Here is a 20340-nt window from a genome sequence, read left to right as displayed (position 1 = left end):
TTTTAAGTGTAACACACATTTAATGGCCTTACTAAATTCCCTGACAATTTAATACCGTTGAAAATAACTCGTCGGTGTGTATTATATACATATATATATATTACTACACAGAGATATTTCATCACCGCACTAGAGTGTGGTAGAAAAGTAAATATCGTTATCGGGTGACGTTTTATACCTCTTCGAAATAACAGACTTGAGTTTCCTTTCTTCACAATTTCTCCTTCTACTTACAATATTATGTATATATATCTATATATACATGTATATTATTCGTTTTTAAAAACTCACGCTACCTAAATCCACATCACCTTATTCTATTTCTTTTGCGCAATTAAAAAATATCGTATTAAAAAATATATTTTTTTGTATCTGACGACATGAGTCACGTAGACAATCTATTTAAAACCTGAACCGGATGATGAATTACTTGCCGCGATGACTATTTCTTGAAAAAAACATAAAATTCAAAAACAAAACAGCTCTCACACTTGATAACACTTATCTCGCCCTGAAATCGAGTGAGATATTTTTCCGTTTGAATATAAAGAAAAAAAAAAAAAGAAAGAAAAAAAAACCCTGAGTGCATTAAGTAAGAAAAAAAAATCTATTTCGCGTTTAAAAATCACGGGGCGATTATAAGAGCTGCGAAGCGCGTCGAAAAATTTTACGAGATAATGAGAATAGCAGTTGCAATAACGATGATAACGCACGGCAATAATGTACGGCATGTTCAATGGACATTTAACAAGCCAAGTTGATTCGAAACGTTTCGAGAATTCAGTTCCATCCGATCCTCTTCATCATCATCATCATCAGCGAGTGCATCGCGCTCAGCTCAACTGCCGCAGAGAATAAACCGCGGCGGGGATGTCGAGGGGTTACGTAATTACACGGATTGTCGATCGATTCCTCGGGCGAGTAATGAATTTTTTACGATCCCCGTGGTCTCTGATGGTCCCGAGCTCTCTCTATACAGCCCGGCCGTGTCCGATTGGCTCGAGTGCGCCATCAATTCAAAGAACTGACCCCTCAATATATGAGGTCGTCATATCATCAGCTATTTTTTTCTTATCCTTCAATTTAATGACATCTATTAATTAATTACTAATAAATTAATTACAGTGAAACCTGTATAAGTGAGACTTGAAGGAACTAAGATTTTTTTCTCACTTACCCGAGTTTCTCACACAAAGAGGGAAACTCAGATAGACAAGGTCAGAGAATAATAAATAGAAATAGAGAATATACATCACTGTACTGAATAATGAAATACAGTAATTCACTTATAACTTCGATTTTTCGGTTGCTGACAGACAATGTAATTTTCTTCTCGACATTTTGGCTCAGATTAATGAATGATACTGAGTGACTGAAGAAAAATGGATGGATTAGAAATGTCATAATAGATAGAAAAGATAAAGTAATTTGTAGATAAACAGGTGACGAATACTAAATACGCATTAATGAACGCATACTAAAAGAATGTTGCCAATACAATGGGATAAATAGCTTTAAATATGAAAGAAAAGAACTAGTAAGTCCTGAAAAAATGTCTCACTTATAGAGGTTCATCAATATCACTTAAGAAGGTTTTTCAGTGCAGAGGTACCGGGATCTGAGAAAAAATCTCACCTATAGAAGTTTCTCACTTATCCAGGTTTCACTGTATTTGTTAAAATTACAGATTTTCGACACATGATTTGTTTATGATAGTCATGACCGGAAGTTGAGTGCAAATGTTCTCTTGATGTGGAGTAAACATTTAAAGCCTGGATTGACGTGACACCGAGAGGCATATGGCGCAAGTTTGCACTCGCTCATATGCTCAGAGCAAAGTCAGCCTTATTTAGTCTACTGAAGTAGGTTGCGTGGCGCTAGACACCCGGTAAGTCAAAGTTTGCCAGCTCCTATACCTCTACCTATCCATGTCACGTCGGATTGTTTGACCCTGGTACAAACCTAGACATATGTCCCAGCGAATTCATGCTCGCGAACCCTCAATAACAAACGGGATCGCGTTATCGCGTTGACCCTCTCCTTAAATCACGCGTGGATAATTAAAAATAATAAAATACGTCACGATGACTACTGCTAAAAGTTTTCGTCATTATATTTCTATGGTAGTTACCAAATCAAACAAGAGACCGACTGCGATAAGGTTCAAGTTATAAATTTTTTCGTGACACAACTATGAATATTTTCGGGTTAAACTTTCGGATGAGTCAGGACGCGTATTACGACCCACCGAGGGACCGAAAGGATAAAGTTTAAACAGAAGATAACTTTAGGTATATAGAGTATTATGAACGTGAGATGTTAGATTTGAGAAAATCAGAACCACAATCTGAGTTCAAACAAGTCTAGAATCTTTAACCCATGCGGCAACCCACTGCTGACCCTTCAGGATTTAATTAGGAACTGCTGATACAGTAAGAGTCTCAAGGGTCGTCGGTCCGAGCCCATTATATATATAAAAGGGGGAGAGATCCAACATATACATATAAATATATCCATTCACTAGTTCTCGGTTCTCGGGGTCTTTGTCACTTATTTTATTATTATTATTTTTTTTATCCGTATTCTGTATAAAACTCATTCTTATCACTTCACAGCTGTAATCATTTTCTCCCGAGAGTTTTCCAGGTAAAGTCGATGTACACCGCTCGCAATTCCTTGTTTGCCTATTTACCCGGCGTAAACAGTCGTGAGTTACATTACTACTTTCGCTGTGCAAACAATGGCGGACATTGTACCCGTCACGATCCGCTCGTTTTTCTCGCGTGGATCACTCCATACCACTGATGCATCATCATTCTATTCTATTCTATTCCCTCTTTCTCTTTCTCTCTCTTCTGCTTCTTTTTTGACTCCTACTATACGCGACTAAATTAAACCCTCGTATTACTTTTTCGACACAATCGAATCGCGTGACAGGTATGGCCCTGATGTAACACTAGTTAAATAAATTTTTTTATACATTTAACTCTAACCCTTTCTCAGCGCACCTGTGCCCTTGTCCCCAGGGTGTGCGTTGTTTACATAAAAGTTACAAAATAATAAAAAACTGTATCACGCGGCGCTTATTGTTAGTTGGATAAATTAAATATTCAAATTATAATTATCAAAATAACCGATCAAGATGATATTTTGACTCGATCGTGCACATTTGCATCATAAAATATTGATAAATAATAACTTTATTGTTTTAATCCACGCTGATGAAGGAGCGAGATAGCGCGCGATGTTTAAAGAGTCCCGTGTATACAAAATAATTGACGAGTACAGTAGAGAGCGATTGAGAATTAATTTAAATCGGATATTGCGGCCCGGTTGAATGTGATACGTGTTATTATATTCAGTGAACGATCGGTCGAGCGAGAACGAGTAAAAATTAGTGTGGGGAGTAGCAGTGAGCGAGTGAATAAAAACATAAAAAAAAATAAATAAATCCCGAGGTTGATGATCGAGCTTCAGAGCGGCGGCTACAATGAGCTATCGTTCGACGGCCCTTGAGCCGCAACAATGCCAAATAAAACGATTGGCACGGCCACGCGTTTATCGTCATCCTTTTTCTCCCTTTCTCCCTTTTCTCTCTCTCCTACGCCCTCAACTTGGCCACCTCGTCTCGGTCGTCGAGAGCCCGGTTAATATCGCCGTGACAAAGGAGCCGTGGATGTTTTACAAACAGCTAAGCGCCACGTGGACCCGCCGCCCTGTCAAAACATTCCGGGTACCACCGACTCAATGATCACTCGCTATGAGCAACTAAAAGAGGGAGAGCCGCGTGCCGGCCTCACACCCCTCGGGGGAACTTTAATATTACTACATCCAACTCCTTATTCGCTAATATAATCTAAGCGGTCCATATATATATATCTATATATTTAAAATACTCCAGTCTATCTGTAAAGACACACGATAAGCGCATGGGAAATTTCAACAAGTTCATTGCCTACATCCACCAGTCATGGGAGACGCCTCGGGCCATTCAATTTAATTAATGAGCATTAATAAACGTCTAATTCATTGCATTAGATCATCTATTTACTCTGCGTAAGTTTATTATTCCGTACTACATATACATATGTATATACCTAATACTAAAAAATAATTTTACAGTTGTTCTACTTTACGGTTTTTTTTTTTTTAATATAAAAATAAAGGACGACGTGATTTATTTGCAAAGTATGGGAAAAAAATTTAAGGAGCGAGAAGGAAACGTGGGATAGACTTTGCTGGTGGGTGATCGCCTCAGGGAATCGGTCTCCGCTTGGTCTGAGGACCATCGAAAGGTGGTTTACATCTACCAAGTGGGTAGTCGTGATTACTTTCACCCTTCTTTGTATATCGTTGAGGCGATTGCCTTTTAAATCGAGCTTGCAACCGAGCATGAGGGTAACCGTGGGATACCCGGCCGACTCGAGTAGTCCGGGATGATATGTTCCTTCTATATGCAATAAAGAATCTCCATACACACTACAGTACATACATCGATCACTCAGTATCTATTCGAATCGTGAAAATTATGTTTGCCAACTACTTATGTCTGGGACGATTTCCATTTACTGTGCTCTCAATTCTACAATTGTCTCATTAATTAAAGCTTAATTCGGTCTGGATCTATATATACAGTACAGCCCTACATGTAGAATTTTGTGGTCTAGCGACCGCGGTCTCCAGTGCATTAGGTAATTGAACGATTAAAGAAAACACTCGTGGTTCGGAGCCGAGTTGCCAGCAATTTTTCCCGTGGATATAAACAGGTGGCTAACGAACAGAGGGTTTAAATAAGCACGCGTCAAACCGCCGTCATCCACCCCCGTGGTGTGTGTGCTACTGGGGACCTCTTCATCGCTCGCAGCTGGGCGTCGGGGCCCCTACTTACTGTGTACTTGGACGTGAATACACTTTGAGTACTTAAAAAAAAGCATCAACCGCTACGACCTTATATACACCACACATTGTGTGCAGCTTCTGTTTTCGATCGTATTAATTATTCCGTTTGGTAATATACACACACATTCATTCATACATACATCCATATATATATATATATACGACGATTTTTTTATATAGACGAGGAGAGACAAAAACCGTGCATACACCCCCGCTCCCCGCACTAACTCTTGCTCTCTCTCGACACTTTATTTCTATTCGGTGGAATTTTTCGACACGCCAACACTTCGATCAATATTTGCGCAGCCGGGGACTCGGGTATATACCTACTACGTCACTCGACCTTCCGCGGCCATATGCGAATCGCGCGCGCGCATACTCGAGGTCCGACGGGATAAAAGACGTGCTCTTTAATATGCATTCAGGAACACGTTTTATTTTTTTATTTTCTTCTCTCAGTACGTAAGAAGGTAAAAGAATAGTCGTCTAGTTTTGGGAGATAATTTTTTTTGCAGAAGCTAATCACCAGAGACGAGAAGTGATTGGTGTATTTGCAGTATAAATAAAGCACCGCCAATCACCTCGCTTGTTACCTTCTTTTTCACGGGTCTGTATTGCGCTAAATGCTTGTAATGAGCGATTATCTTGGTTAGTCTAGTTAACACGTAACGTGGTCCAAGGTAACTTTGTATCCTATATATATCGAGTGTGTGCATAAACACTACCGCCTTGTTCATCTCAACACACATCCACATACCTTTTGTCACGGGTTTAAGACACTCGGCACGTGTTTGACCTACTGAAATACCACAATCACTTATGTAATAAATATATATATAAATATACCGAGCTTATTGTTGAAGAAATTCGCCGTCAGTAAAAATATACAAAAACATGTTAATGCAAATAAATAAAATTGATCTGCATATTTATTTTTAAATGCTCGCGGTAAATAATAATATTATTATTATCAATACACATATGAATAAGTGCCGCGAGAGTATATATATAACGTAAACATAAAATTGGTGCTTGCTCGACATTAACTCGGCTTTCATTTGTTTATTTAATTTATTTGTCGAGTATAGACTTTAGAGTGAATGAGAGATGATGCTTGCTTGCTTGCATGTATGTATATATACACACGTCTATTAATTTTGAGCGAAAGCGATTCCGTTTTGTATGTGTGCACACGACGTCTGTATATTTATGTCTGTCATACACATCCACTCACACACACACACATAAAATGTGTACCTATGCATGATATGTGTGATGGTGAGTATGAGTGAAGTGAACGAGTGTGAGTTATTCATAAGCGAGGCGCAAGGGACTCTCAGGATCGCATAGCTGTTTGAGCAACAAATATTTTGTCGTCAAACTTCTGCCGGGTTGGAATGAACGTGTCTATATGAGTACGGCTAATACAAAGCGTTTCGCGGGACGTTTGCTGAAATCAAATTTAATTATTAGCGTGTGCACGCGTTAAAATGTCAATTCTACAGTACACACTGCTTTATACACTACTAGTATCAAAGATTATCCCCACGATTATCATAAAATCGAATATCTATATGTACAATACATACATATTGAGAGAACTCTATCGCGATGTCTATTTTCTAAACGTTATCTCTTTCGCACTTTGAGTGTATTGGTGTGGGATACAAATTTGTTGTCACTACTCGTTTGCATTATCGATTCACTAATACTTATATACATATATATGTATGTAGAGAGTTGCGATAAAGTGTGACAGAGAGTGAGAAATACAGAGTAGAGTATAAAATACGTTGACGAACCTGTACTGATGGTACTACTCCTCTATCAGCTACTACTGAGCTCCGTCGCCACATACATACACATACACAACCGTATAAATTACCACAAATATTTACCGGGCGTCAATCGTCGAGATGATGCTTTGGTGCTTCGAGTATGTTTGACTTATATTAGAAACAGTAACAACTTTACTTTTTATATCTCCCGGTATTGACTAAAATAAATTTGTTTATTGTATCACACTTATTTTATATACATATATCAAATATTATACTTTGCGTTATCGAATTAAATAAAATTTAAGCATTTATTACTTATTGAACTTGACAAAATATAAACAAATATTTTTATTATATATAAATTAAATATTTAAAAACGTGTTTTTTAAAATAACTTTTTTTAAATTAACGCATGGATTTTTTTACTCCCAGCCATCAATTGAGCCGTTTACTGTGACTTTATTTAAACAATTTATTTATTATAATTAGCGATGACCGCACCGGTTTTAATTACTCCGTTTAAAGTTTTTAAATATTCACTCGAGATGAAATTTTCTCAAGCGCAAACGTCAGCGTGCGTGTTAAATATTTAATGGATTTCTGCGTCTTCATCCGACTGACCGCTGGATAGTTAATTAACTGTTAACACGGTGACACTCTTTAGTGTCTGAGCTCCGTAGCCTTCAGGCAAAAACTCCCGCAAATTTATTATTCATTTATTGTAATAAACCCATTGATTATTAATGACAGCCATCAGCATGATCCTCATAAACAAATAATTTATTTAATTCAGTGATCATTTACTGAATAGAGCAGTTGTAGCCGACCTGTGACCCAAAGACAATTGCTCAATTCACAAATGCCATGTCCGGAAACAATTGTACAGATTGCCCTTAACCCTCTATCTGTATCTAGGATTAGCAGTTGATGATTCGGGCGGCAGCGTCACTGAAAGAGGGAGAGAGAGGGATAGAACAAGGGATGAAGCAAAGATATTGCCGCGGGCGCCAGCTCTGCTGGGATCTCAGCCAGTTCAATGGCTAGCTTATACTAGTTTCGGAGTTGAACGCAAGAATAATGTGAGCAAATCGTGGGTAAGCTTGAGCGACAGGGTGCAGGCTTAGCACCCCCTCAGGCGTTGAGAAACCGGGGGCGCATTGCTCGGTAGCGTTAAATAGCTGCTCGAATCACGGGGGATGTATTCGTATATACACGCACGGCCCTTCTCGCGATCGGGCAATTGTTTGTCCCCTCGTGCGCTATACACGCCACTGAAACCACCCCCGTTTAACTTGCCCCTTCTTATGTATAAATACATGCCCCATACAATGTTATGTGTTTATATCCGTCTGTACACGAGTATCTCGGGCGAATAATGTGCGGCTAAACGCTACATATTGCTGCTCGGTACGCGAAATTTATTCGGAGCATTATTTCAATACAACCGAAGATTTCGTCGCATAAAGGGTGCAACGTGTCTAAATAATTCCGTTGTCTGTTACTCTGCCGAAGGTTTATTCAACTCGCATTTGTCTATTCCTCGATTCTGGAAACTTGTGGATTTATTTTTTTTTCATTATTATTGCTATTATTGTTATTGCCGATGCTATTGACAAATTCGGGGGATGTGATGGACTTGGAGTACTCTTGAGTAAGTTCATTGTCACCGATCTCTGGGGTTTGACACCAAGACCACAGTTTTCCAATGTTGCAATTATATCAGAGTCTCTCACGCGACTCTGATGATGCATTATGTCTGGACAAACTCCCACATGACCGGTTAAGAGTACTCGATGTCACTTTTTTTCCCTACTCAATATACCGTAATATACTCAATAGATTACAATGTCCTTCGGAAAATAATAGCAACACTTTTCCCACCGCTTCGTATTCGCTATTCAAAGACCAAATTAAAATATTTTTTCATTACTTTTAGCTTAAAAGCTTCGTCAGTTGTCTCGAGCCTATTTCTTTAAGAATTTCCACTGCCCAAGTTTCATTAATTTAAAAAGTTTTAATACCAAGATCCAGATGCCCAAGTTACACAACAGAGTTTAAGTCATTAGTAAACTTTAAACAGGTCAATGCCACTTTATTAGTAATTAATGTATCTAGGACTAGGATAGCGAGTCGGATCCAATAGATACACGAATTTACGTCGAGTACACTCGTCTCTCTCTCTGCTCCATTGCTAGACAAATATACCCGCAGTCAACATGCACAATGGTGACTATCGCACTTGATTGTGCAACTTTGAGTCCACACAGCGAGCATTCATCTCTTGCCCAATTTATGCCTTTTATTATCATTATTTTTTTTACTTTCCATCCTCTTATTTTTGTACATCCAGTCATACACTCCGCGGAGTTCGAAAACTAAATCTACAGAGCAGAGAAACTTAAGAGATTATATTATGCATGAGACCGTCGGTGGAAGAAGGATTCGCGATTCGTTCTGCGTTGATTTAAACTAGAGTCACGTGTAAGCGAATTATCTTCCTCTGGAGGCAACTACTGTACACGTAGCTCGAATTACACGCTCATTCGCGCTCCAGGTATCTCTAGGGTGAAATTCATGAGGTTGAGATGGAATAGCACATCATCATACATGCACCCAGTCCGCACAGTGCCGGAGTAGAGCACGGCTGGCAGACTTTGGATGATGTTGGAGTAAAGGGGGACCAGGGGGAAAAGAGAACGCGTAAGTTAGGTATACCATACCATACTCTACTCCACTAGAGGTTACGGTGTATATCCGCGGCATCAGTTTAGAGGCGGAGTCTACAGCAGCCAACCAGCATCCTCGATTTTCCCATCGCTCTGTATATTATCGCGGTCCTTCTCTTATTCTGCTGCTCCTCTTCTTCTTCCCGTCTACTGTGTCATCACCCTTCTCGCAAAAGTCCCAAGGCATAAATACACTCCTATCCTCGTGTCGAAAACTTTGTACTCTTAAACTTTATTTATTTTTTATCTTCAAAATAGTTAAATTTCCTATGAAAATTTTTTATTGATATCCCGACATTCAAACATGTGCTTTTTACTGGCCCACATCAAAAGTCAATAAAACAGTCAACAATAAAACTTTCCCTCTAATTTAATTATTTCATATAATTCTGTTAAAAACTTCATCAAGTGTTTGCGTAAGAAAATATTTAAACTGTCACCAAAAAAAAAAAAAAAAAAAAAAAAAAAAATTTGTCTCTTAAAGATTTATTTTCGAAAGTAAGTAAAAAAAAAAAACATTTTAAATAAATTCAGGCAATTTAAAAGTAAATTTACGGCGCCGGGAATTGTCGATACAACCTAATGGTGTTGTAACCATGATGATGATGATGATCGAGGAGGCTTTTACCTTTGCCCAAAAATATATATATATAACTTGAACGCAAAAACAGCCCGACAGCTGAGTGTACATAGGAACCTCTCCTTTTTTCCCCAGCTACAATTCTCTCTTTTTTTTCTCTTATCCTCGACGGGTGCCTATACCTATCTGTACATATACATACACATATATACGGTATATCTGTACAACTACAGTAAACTTTTAGAGCGTGTTTCTACCCCATCTCTGTTATCCTCTTTGTGTACGTCCGTTCTATCTTTCTCTCCGTGTCTCTCCCTTTAAGTGAGTCTATTGCACCTCGGGGACCTATGCAAACACACCGAGCATTCATTGCCCGACATATATATACATACATATATATGTACGCTGCTGCTGTCGTGTAAGAGAAAAAATAATGCATGCTCGTGGTTTAATGGACGCCAAACGGCTGGAGGACTTTCGATTAATCGTATTGGTCCACAAGTTCTGTTTAATAAATAAAATAAAGTGTGAATCTAAACATAAATATATAAATATATACACAGTGTCCACTGTCAAGTATTTTTTTAGTAATTTGAATAACATGATTAATTGAAAAAAAAAAAAAAAATCAGTTGATACGAAAAAAATTGACTTTTAAACGGAAATAAAAATAAAACAAGAGTTCGGAAGGACGTTAATACTTTTTGGCAATACGATAGTTCGCCCGAAGCGGGATAGAGAGAATCTGGTGCTAGGGACGGAGATTGGGAGCGAGAAGGAGGAAAAAAACAGCTCAGAAAAGGAATGAGGGAAAAGGAGATGAGTCTTGGTGAGTGAATTTTATTGCACGATTATATTGGATCTCTCGGCGGCGGCGGATGGAGCAGAACTGTGACACAGGATGAGGAGAAAGAGAGGGATGGAGAGAAGTCTGTTGAGTAAAGTCCTCTTTTAGCTTGAACCCCAGCGGGACATGGCGTACTCAAACATTTCTGCTCGCGTTCTAAATTCACCGTCGCGCTTCTCTGTTAGTCTCTGGAGCACTCAATCTGGCACTCGTCCTTCTTTACTTGTCTTCGGCAGCGTTCTTGAGCTCCTTTACCCCCGTCTCCCTTGTCCTATTTACAATCCACAGAGTAACGTTTGTGTTGTCAAAAGATTATCTGCTCGGTCTTTACCAAAATGTATATACCTTTCGACCGCTAAAGGAGCACTTATTTGACGTCATTTTTATTTAAACCAAAGACACTTGCCGGAGTATTTTTATTTTAGTTTTCAGCTCTCAGCGAGCGAGAGTGCGAGTGCTATTGGAGATGATGTTTGCTACCAGAATGTAACCGTTCAATAAGGGGTGTCAAATTAATCTTTTTTTCATTCTTTTTCTTCCTTCCCTTCATCCACTCATTCACAGTTTTTGATCCAACCGACATAAGTCTTCGTTCGAATTATTAATTTACCCCGGGGCATTTTTTCGGCAGCCAATAAACTAGATATTAAATCGTGGCCTCAAGCGATGGTAATTTTATAACAAAATAAAATAAAAAAAGTCGATTATTAATTTTGATATCAATCAAAAATATTTATAAACATTTTTTTTAAATAAAATAAAAATTTCTTGTCAGAAAAAAAAAATTTCCGTCTTCGTTCAGAAGCTCCGCCGCTGGCTATCGATCAAAAGCTCAGAAGCCGTCCGAGCACAACATAATGCACACACAAAAAAAAAAATCTTATATAATAATGTAGTACTTAGACTTATTCTCAACGATGAGTTGTGATATAAAAAATTTTATTGAAGCTCCAGAACAAAGCTTCAGAGGAAGCTGGGAGTGGTTCGCTAAACAATTAGAGTTTTGTGTATATGATTTTCCATAAACAGCGATCAGACAGCCAGATGTACCTCGCGCACTTGACTTGTCGCTTGAAGCCACTCTTCCGGCTTATACACGTCCACTTGATGCACTAAACTGCTGTACCACTGACAGCCAGCTCTCTTCTTTCCTTTCGCGTATCAAACATATTACACTCTGGACTCTAGTCCTTCATCCTTTTGCTTCATCCTCGCTCACCAGTCCTAGTCTACATGAATAAAAAAGTGTGCCATTGTTTTGCCCCCATCAATAATCCACTCAGGCCTTCCGAGGGCTTCATTCCATTCAGGATCCCATGCACTGACTACTTGATAAACAAAAAAAAAATATCCATAATTTATTCAGACAAAATTCAAAGTTTATTAATTTTTTACAAACTGCCGATCGGCTAAAAATAAGTTAATTGGTCGTGCAGATATTTTGGTAACTCATCAAAGTCTGGTGATCGATCAGACAACATTTAGAGTTTTGGGAAACGTATTGAATCAAAGTGCTGGCAATCAAATGATTAAAGGGAACTCTGAAGTTGCTCGTGCGAAACTCCCGACGGAATTCGCCACGGAAATCATCAAGAGTCCCCGCTTTTGGGTAGAAACCCATATATATTTCCTCCTTTGCTTGTATGCTTTTGCTACACGTATATACAAGGATGTATTTCGCCAACACTCTCGATTCAGCTCCTGCAAGTAACTCCTGTCTCTCTTACGTAACACACAGAGTAGAGATAGAGAGGACGGTAGAAGCAGGAGCAGCCTCAAAGCACTAGCTACCACCAAGTTGCCGTCCATCCGCCATCTCTGCTAGTAGAACTCTCGTCGTTTGGCATCCCCTTGCACACGCTGTACTCGTCCTCGTCCCAACGGTGGAGATCTCTGAAGCTTCTAAACCCTCCAACATTCGCATCCCTCTTGGCAAACAAACCCGGCTCCAGCTCTCTGCTCTCTAGCTCACGGCAACGCGATCCCTGGCCAGCTTTCTCCGATTCTTTCAATACATCCATCTATTATTATTATTATATATTTATATATATATGTATTCGTTATTCATATTATTGAACTTAAGTTTTGATGAAAACAAAAATCTAGCGTTTTATTTTTACAAACGTCAACTTCATGTTAGACATTTGTTTATTTTTATGTCAAGAAGCCAAGTTGTTTTTTTTTTTTAAATATATTTTTATTTATTTTTTTTGTGATATAAATTTACATAAAAAGTAAGCGATGGTGCGAAGATCGACGCTAGTTTACGATTTACTGAGAAGTGAACGCCGAGAGGATGGATTTTCTCCGAAAGAAATTATTGAACGTGTGAGTCAAGATCACAATATTGTACCGGGCAAAGGTTTAAAAAAACAGATTTTCGTTGCCCTTCGTCGGGGCATTGATTTCGGTATTTTGAAAAGAGAAAACAATAAATACAGGTATAAAAAAAAATATCATGACGGTTTGAATATTTAAATTATATAATTTTTTTTCGGTAGATTCGATTTAGGATTTTCGAGTAATTCACAAAATGTCCAAGAAGCTGGCAAGAAAAAAAAAAAACGCGCTGTTAAAAAACCGCGAGCACCGAGCGCTAAACCGCGTCGCAAACGACCGCCGCCAGCCCGAAAACAACCTCAAGATGACAGAATAATCCCGAGACCCCGAATTCCGCACCCGCCGCCAAATTGGACTCAGAAAAAGAGAAATTTGCGTGAAGAACCGATGCCTAAATATATCAGACACTCTCCCAACTCACCTCGTCCTATATAATATATATATACTTTTGTGAAAAATATTTTATCACAATTTATTACAATACAATAATGAAATAAAAAAAAAAAAAAGGAAAAAAACTAAAGCCGGTAGTTGATTTTTTTTCCCATAAAATTTTCTCTTCCGTCGAAAATTTATATCGCGTTTACCGAAACTAACTCATCTCGATTAGTTTGATCCTAATCCCGTTTTTTAAACGGGAGCGTTTTATATTTTATATATGAGTTTGGCTCATTGATTGTCAATTTTACGAGACTGCAGATCCTTTTGTCGAGATGAATAAATGGGTATCTAGGGAAAGAGGAAGAACAAGTTTCGGGCCGGGGTTACCGGGGTACTAGGGCTTTCTCTATTGAGACTGAAAATAAAACTTCACGGTAAAAATTTAAGATCCCTGGCATAGCCAAGTCTAAAAAATGACCACAGCCCAACTCGAGTCTTATACTTATTTGTAAACCCGTGAAATGGATGAATAATTACTGTGGTCAATTGCGCTTTGTTAAAATTCCAGACATCCTGGCACCTGTTTTCATTTTTTTTTTATTAAAATTATTTTTTCCTAGTTTCAGTTTTATTTTTAATTTAAAACAAAATATTTTACGGTCCTTATTACCTGTTAATTGTTGGTAAATCTCCATAACAAATTTATACAACCAAAAAAGCCGTAAACAAAATCAATACAACTCTGGTTAATGAAAAACACTGGAAGGTTCGGCGCCATGAATAAATATTTTAGGACAAAATTACCTCGTAAAGGACTGGGCATTGTGTTTCCTTAATAACGGTAATACCTAGACAATCTGTCAAAGCTCTTTATTTTCCGGCTGTGTATTCATAACATTTAAAAGGTTATTGTGCAACAAATTGCACCTCAGACACCTCCGCATTAACTAATAGGCTTTGTATTAAGACCCAGGTATAGCTTTCGAGTTTTCCCCCAGCAAAACTTAATGGCTTCCTCGTCCTTTTTACTCCCGCACCCTTTCTAGAAAAAAGAGATTAAACCCTAAGTAGTGGTTGTAAAATCACGGCCGACCACCATATGTTCTTTTACGTTTCACAAAAACCAACGACAACATTACAAACCGTGTAATTACTGGCCGCTAAAGTGCCAGAAATTGATCCTCGTGTATTTTATGTCGCCTATTATAGTCTTCTTATAAACACACACACCCACAACAAATTCTTCCGGCACGCACACAGGTAATAATAACAATAATTACTATTATGCCTCTAAACAAATAAGGTGACAATTGTATCTGCGGAATGTGTTGCGTGTGCATCCGACTCTTCATTGTGTTCATTATAAAAAATTAAAAAAACTAAAAGTTACAACTTTTAAATTGATAGTTGGTAGTTTATAGCTTAACGTTGTTTGACGGCAGCACAAATATTGTCAGAAGTATAACCGGGAATTGATGAATAAATGAATAACTAAAGAGTTTTGTTGGATCTATGCCTCGGGGAAAAAGGGAATAAAATCTAAAATTACCACTTGGTGTATTATTGTAAACTCGTTGAACGGTCTTTCGAATTTGTGTCGCTCAAAACTTTCATTGTGCCTTCATCAGCAATCATTAACTTCTCTTATTCATTTTATAACAATTAATACCATTATTATTATTAATATCAGCTATTATAGGTATATAAATAAAATGATATATATTTTGAGTATCTCGAGCAGAAGATGTAATAAAAAGGCTAGAAATTGAAAAGAATTGAAAAACATGAGAAACATATGTGGCAGGTGTTTTCCACCTACGTCATCTATGTCCTCATTCTATTATTTTTTTCCCTCCCCTCGCTTCTCCTAATTCTCAAGTATCACACATACGCGTGTCAAGTCACGAACGAGCATCACACTTCCGGCACAACTATTTGTTTATCTTATCATTGCCCAAAGTATTATTTATGAAAATCTATTATCAATTCCCAGGTTTTCACACGCAATAAGACCTTACGATATTTGTGTCAAGTGATCGCACGTTACGTTAAACTGTAATTGCGTATAAATATATATATATATACCCTACTCGGCGTCACCTTCATGACAAATTATCAAACGAGAGCATCGGGATCGACATAATTATCGCGATTCGTGTCTCTACGGGTCAATCGAGGGCTTAAAAGGTATAAAAGATATCGAGATATATAGACCGAGGGTCGCAGGATATAAAAGAAGGACAATGCCCCGGGCCAATTAGGAGTTTTATTGTTGTCCTGGGGCGATCTGATGTGTCGACGTCAACTTAATATATCGCCTGGACCAGTTTACTTAGTCTTGCTTTTATGTTATGTTATATTATTCACATATAAACATATATGTACGCCCACATAAACTCAAAATTTATAGCTTTCCAGTTTTTTCGAGGCTATATACAGAACAAGCATTCATATTATAATATCACCAAGATTTTTCGACAATTAACGGTCTATTATTATGAGCAGAACTAACTGAATAATTCTTCAACATGCAGAGCGTTTGGTTGGCTGACAATGGTGGAATTGTTGGTGCCTGCTGGATATGGAAGTGCAAACAATGCCGCGGACGTTATCTTAACGTTATCGCTCTGGAGATTATAGTCCCTGGGACTGGGTTTGTTCACGTCGTAACACACCAACCTTTCCGCTGTTGTGTGTATTCACAGCCTATCGGTCCCAAAGACTTATATAAGGTATTTCTAAAACCTACGGTTTAAAGATACACTTAATATATATTCATTTTTGTTATAATTTTTGAATTTTAAAATCACTTTTCTGGTTTTACGTAAATCTATTTACATTTTTGAAATTTTTCAATCAAGATTAGATTGTTTTTGATATTTATTTTCTGTGTAGATTTAAAATATTTTGCTGATTTTTCGAGATGTTTTTTGGCATCGATGGAACAAAGGCGATAACATTTGGCTGGTGGTTTTGGAAAAGCTCTTGGATGCTGAGGGCACCCCCGCGGGGCCTCAGGCATTCTGACGCAATCTAGCGTGAAACCGCCACTCGATATAAAAAGAGAAGAGGGGTCTGGTGCACTTCAGGTCACTCGACTCTCCACAACTGACTGCGTGGCATTTTTTATTTTGTACCCGAGTATAATGTGTGAGCCCTCAACATTGCCACCTTGGTGGTTGTGCCTGGTCTCTAAGCTGGATTTTAGTCTTTTTATTATTTAAAAACTATCATAATAACCATAAATGTGTACAGTAGACTGAGCACTGCACAGAGAATATATATAATAATAATAAAAAATGAAGAAAAAGAATAGAATAAACGATGAAGAATTATGAGATATCTCAAGTGTGTCAGTGGCAGCAGCAGCAGGTTCCTCGTGTAGTATTTTCAGTGTGTACTTGCACACACACTAGACATACTAGACAATTATTTGATGTTGGTATCAGTGCGTCCTCGAGTGCCGAGGTATTAGGACATACATACATACACTGGATCTAAAGTGTATTCAGACCTGTAACCTCGGCACTTAGTCGTCGTCGTCGACTAGATGAAAAAGGTAAATTAAATAAAAAGAGTGAGAGAAGAGAAGGAAAATATATATTAGCGGTGAGTTATCCCATTTTCAGGAAAGTGGAAAATGGTACTCTGGTAGCAGGCGTCATGTCATGCGATCCAAATGACAAAGAAAAAGCAGATAAAGTCTGCTCTGTGAGTAAGCCCGTCGCTGACAGAATAAGAGTGTGAGGTGAATAAGCGAGATCGCGAGATAGGGCGAGAGAAAGAGAGACATGGATCAAGGATAGTCTTTGCCAAACACCAATATTTGCGAGCGCCCTGTTGGTATCTCTGCTCTACTCGAGTCCCAGAGTCGACTCGACCGATCCAGCCGCAAGCCCCGTCCTCTCGCGATAACCCTTCACCCCTTCTTCAATTTCATGCCATGGATTTCCGCACAGATCAAAATGCAGATTGTCAATTAGTCTAGCTCTCAAAATAGAGAGCACCCACTCAGCGGCAAAGAATCATCATATACTTTTTTTCCCACATAAAACCCATCTCTTATTTGTCGCTGGCGTACTACCGCATTATCATTTTACAACAAAGCAAACTCTCAAACTTGGACGAAATTTATTTCCTTTCGTAATATTATCGTCATACATCCCCAGCATATTTCCCTCTGCAAAGTGTACACGTCGTAATAAATAATAATTAGTCGCTAATTAGCGGCGGCCATGTTGTCCAGCTCGAGATTTAATCACGTCACACACAGCTATACATGCTCTCGTTGCATCTATTGAACCGGTAGACCCTAGGGGTGGACGTTCACCTCGTACATACCGCACCAATCCCAGCTCTCTGTGTCTACACACATACATGCACACATGCCCACATCCACTCCCACCCACACCCGCATACTGTCATCACAGAGTATGTGCATGCATGAGTCCACGCTCAGTAACTCTTGGAACATGTTGACGATGTCCAGGCTAGCCAATGTAGTATAGTTCCCTGGACCGATAATGCAACCGTGTGCTCGAGGCATATCGACTGGGGATTTACGTGCCACCAGCATACGTACATTTCTGCTGCTACTGTTACTGCTGTCGTCGCTGTTATCAATATGCTACTACTATAACTGCAAACTACTATTCCTAGTGGTGAATATATTGCTGCGGACTACTCGATTCTGCCGGGCAATACGTCGCTTTTCGCCATTTCGTGACTAACGCGATTAGAGTCTGCGACTGTAATGCGATGTATGCATAAATATACATATAGGTATATATATATTTGTTGAAGTCAAAATGAATTCGTGGTAACAATAATTCATGCTTAACATGTTTAACGGTATTTGGCGCTTCACAAGTCCGAAGATATGTCACCACACATCCTGAGAGAGAATTTTTAAATGTTGCTATGAGGACATCATACTTTTAAAGTGGTGTAGAGAGACTCGAGAGTCGTTTGGACAAATATTGAGATGTCAATGCAAGTTTTCTTGGAAACCTACACTACGTCACACGACCTCCTTCTCGTTTTTATTTTTTACCGGCCTGAAAAAAATGAAAAAAAAAAAAAAAAAAAAAAAACTAAAAGAAGAAAAATAAAAAGAAAAAGCAGTTATAATGATAAAAGCATACAACACCTACGGTAATTGATATTAAAAAGTACACAATCGATGTACACATTGTCAGATAATAAAGTAATAAAATAGCGAATACAATTTTAATGAGTTTTAATTGAACAAATAAAATAATCAGCGATGACCGAGCGAAAGAGAGACAGTAAAAGAGAGTTTAAGTATTAAATGATGACAGTGATGTTTTGGGTTGTTTTATATGTGTCGCAATTGCGTCGCCGGAGAGTGGAGCTGCATTACCATTTAGATTAGTTAGATTTGTATATGGCGTAACCGCGAAATATAAACAGAAAACGAGCGCACTTGTTCAACGTTTTAATTTTATTCTGTTAATTACTTTGAAACGGATGGCTTTTTAAGTAGATTAAAATATTCGCCAGCGTTTAACTCACGCTCACACACACCCAGCATTACAGCGCACATACATTTACCGCCTGCTCTTCTGCCTTGCTCCTCGTCTCTGCATACGATATATATATAGGTATGTACATATGACTGTTTTGTTGGATCGTCATCGTCATTCCGTCCACGCTACACGTTGTACAGATAATTAATGTGTTTTTGGTGCGGAAACAGAGCCAGCCAGCCAGTGCTCCGAATTTTCCAAGCATCAAGAGTTGACGACTGTCGCGCATGGCTGCCCATCATTCAATTTCCCAATGGAACACCGAACATCATGTTCAATTTTAACTAGATTTTTGGCCCTCCCTCTTTCCTCCCCGCCCGCTTATCGCAACAAATCGTCGCCGAAATTCATTTCGCTTTACAGCCCGAATTTATTCATCAATCCCATTTGCCCTGAGTAAATATTTCCCACAGTGTGTCTTTTTTATATATTTCTATAATATTTTAAATTTTAATTGCTGATAAATTATAGGTAAAATTAATAATAATTATACAAATAATTAAATTGAAAATGCCTGCGGAAAAATAAAACATTAAATAGCTCGTGTTTTATTTATTTATTAACAAATAAATAAATACATAAAATAATATGATTACGTGATGATATTTTTTGTTTGTCTTTCCAGTAAATTTTCCTGGATGTATAAACGTGCGGATTTTTTTTTTTCTTTCCCCTCTCTGATTACGTGAGAAAGTAATAAAGATAATAATGAGCGAGAGGAGGGAAAACTACAAAGCTCCGAAATTTCCGAGTAAAACTTGTCGGCTACAAGGAGAAGAATAATGTCGGGGAGTTTGTGTAGCGTATAAGGGAGTTGAGTCGAGTCGAGCTTTTCCGTGACAGACGGCTCACAAGCGAGGACAAACAATCGTTCTCGTGCGGGCATCACGCATGTGGGTGGTTCGATATATCTTCCATACATACAGGAATACATTACATACATATATATGCCGTACACGAGTTTATATACATATATATGTATATGTATATGTATAAACGTCCAGCATGAGCGAGGTGCTTATTGGGTCCGTTGGGGGATGCTGGCTGAGCGCAGAAACAACCCTCTACTCAAACATTGCAACATCAATCAGCACCAGTCACTCAACCGTGGGCCATTGGCGCCAACATAGCGATATTGCTTCCATTTACATTCTCCTCGCTAACAAAAACAAAAAAAACATCTAAAAATTGCAGGTGTTTTCGGTATCAAATAAAAATGAAAAACACACAGAACTCA

At 38.4% G+C, this 20340-nt stretch overlaps 1 protein-coding gene across 1 annotated transcript; it reads left to right on the top strand.

Moving 5' to 3' along the window:
* Positions 1-12976: 12976 nt before the first annotated feature.
* On the top strand, positions 12977-13680 carry LOC130676139 (uncharacterized). Its single transcript, XM_057482143.1, has 2 exons — positions 12977-13274; positions 13335-13680. The coding sequence occupies exons 1-2, from the start codon at positions 13075-13077 to the stop codon at positions 13606-13608; spliced, it is 474 nt and encodes a 157-aa protein (XP_057338126.1). The 5' UTR covers positions 12977-13074; the 3' UTR covers positions 13609-13680.
* The last annotated feature ends 6660 nt before the right edge of the window (positions 13681-20340 follow it).

This window comes from Microplitis mediator, chromosome 10 (assembly GCF_029852145.1).
Source record: "Microplitis mediator isolate UGA2020A chromosome 10, iyMicMedi2.1, whole genome shotgun sequence".
Lineage (NCBI taxonomy): Eukaryota > Metazoa > Arthropoda > Insecta > Hymenoptera > Braconidae > Microplitis > Microplitis mediator.
Note: the sequence above shows the minus strand (reverse complement) of the source record. Positions and strands in the feature narration are given on the sequence as shown.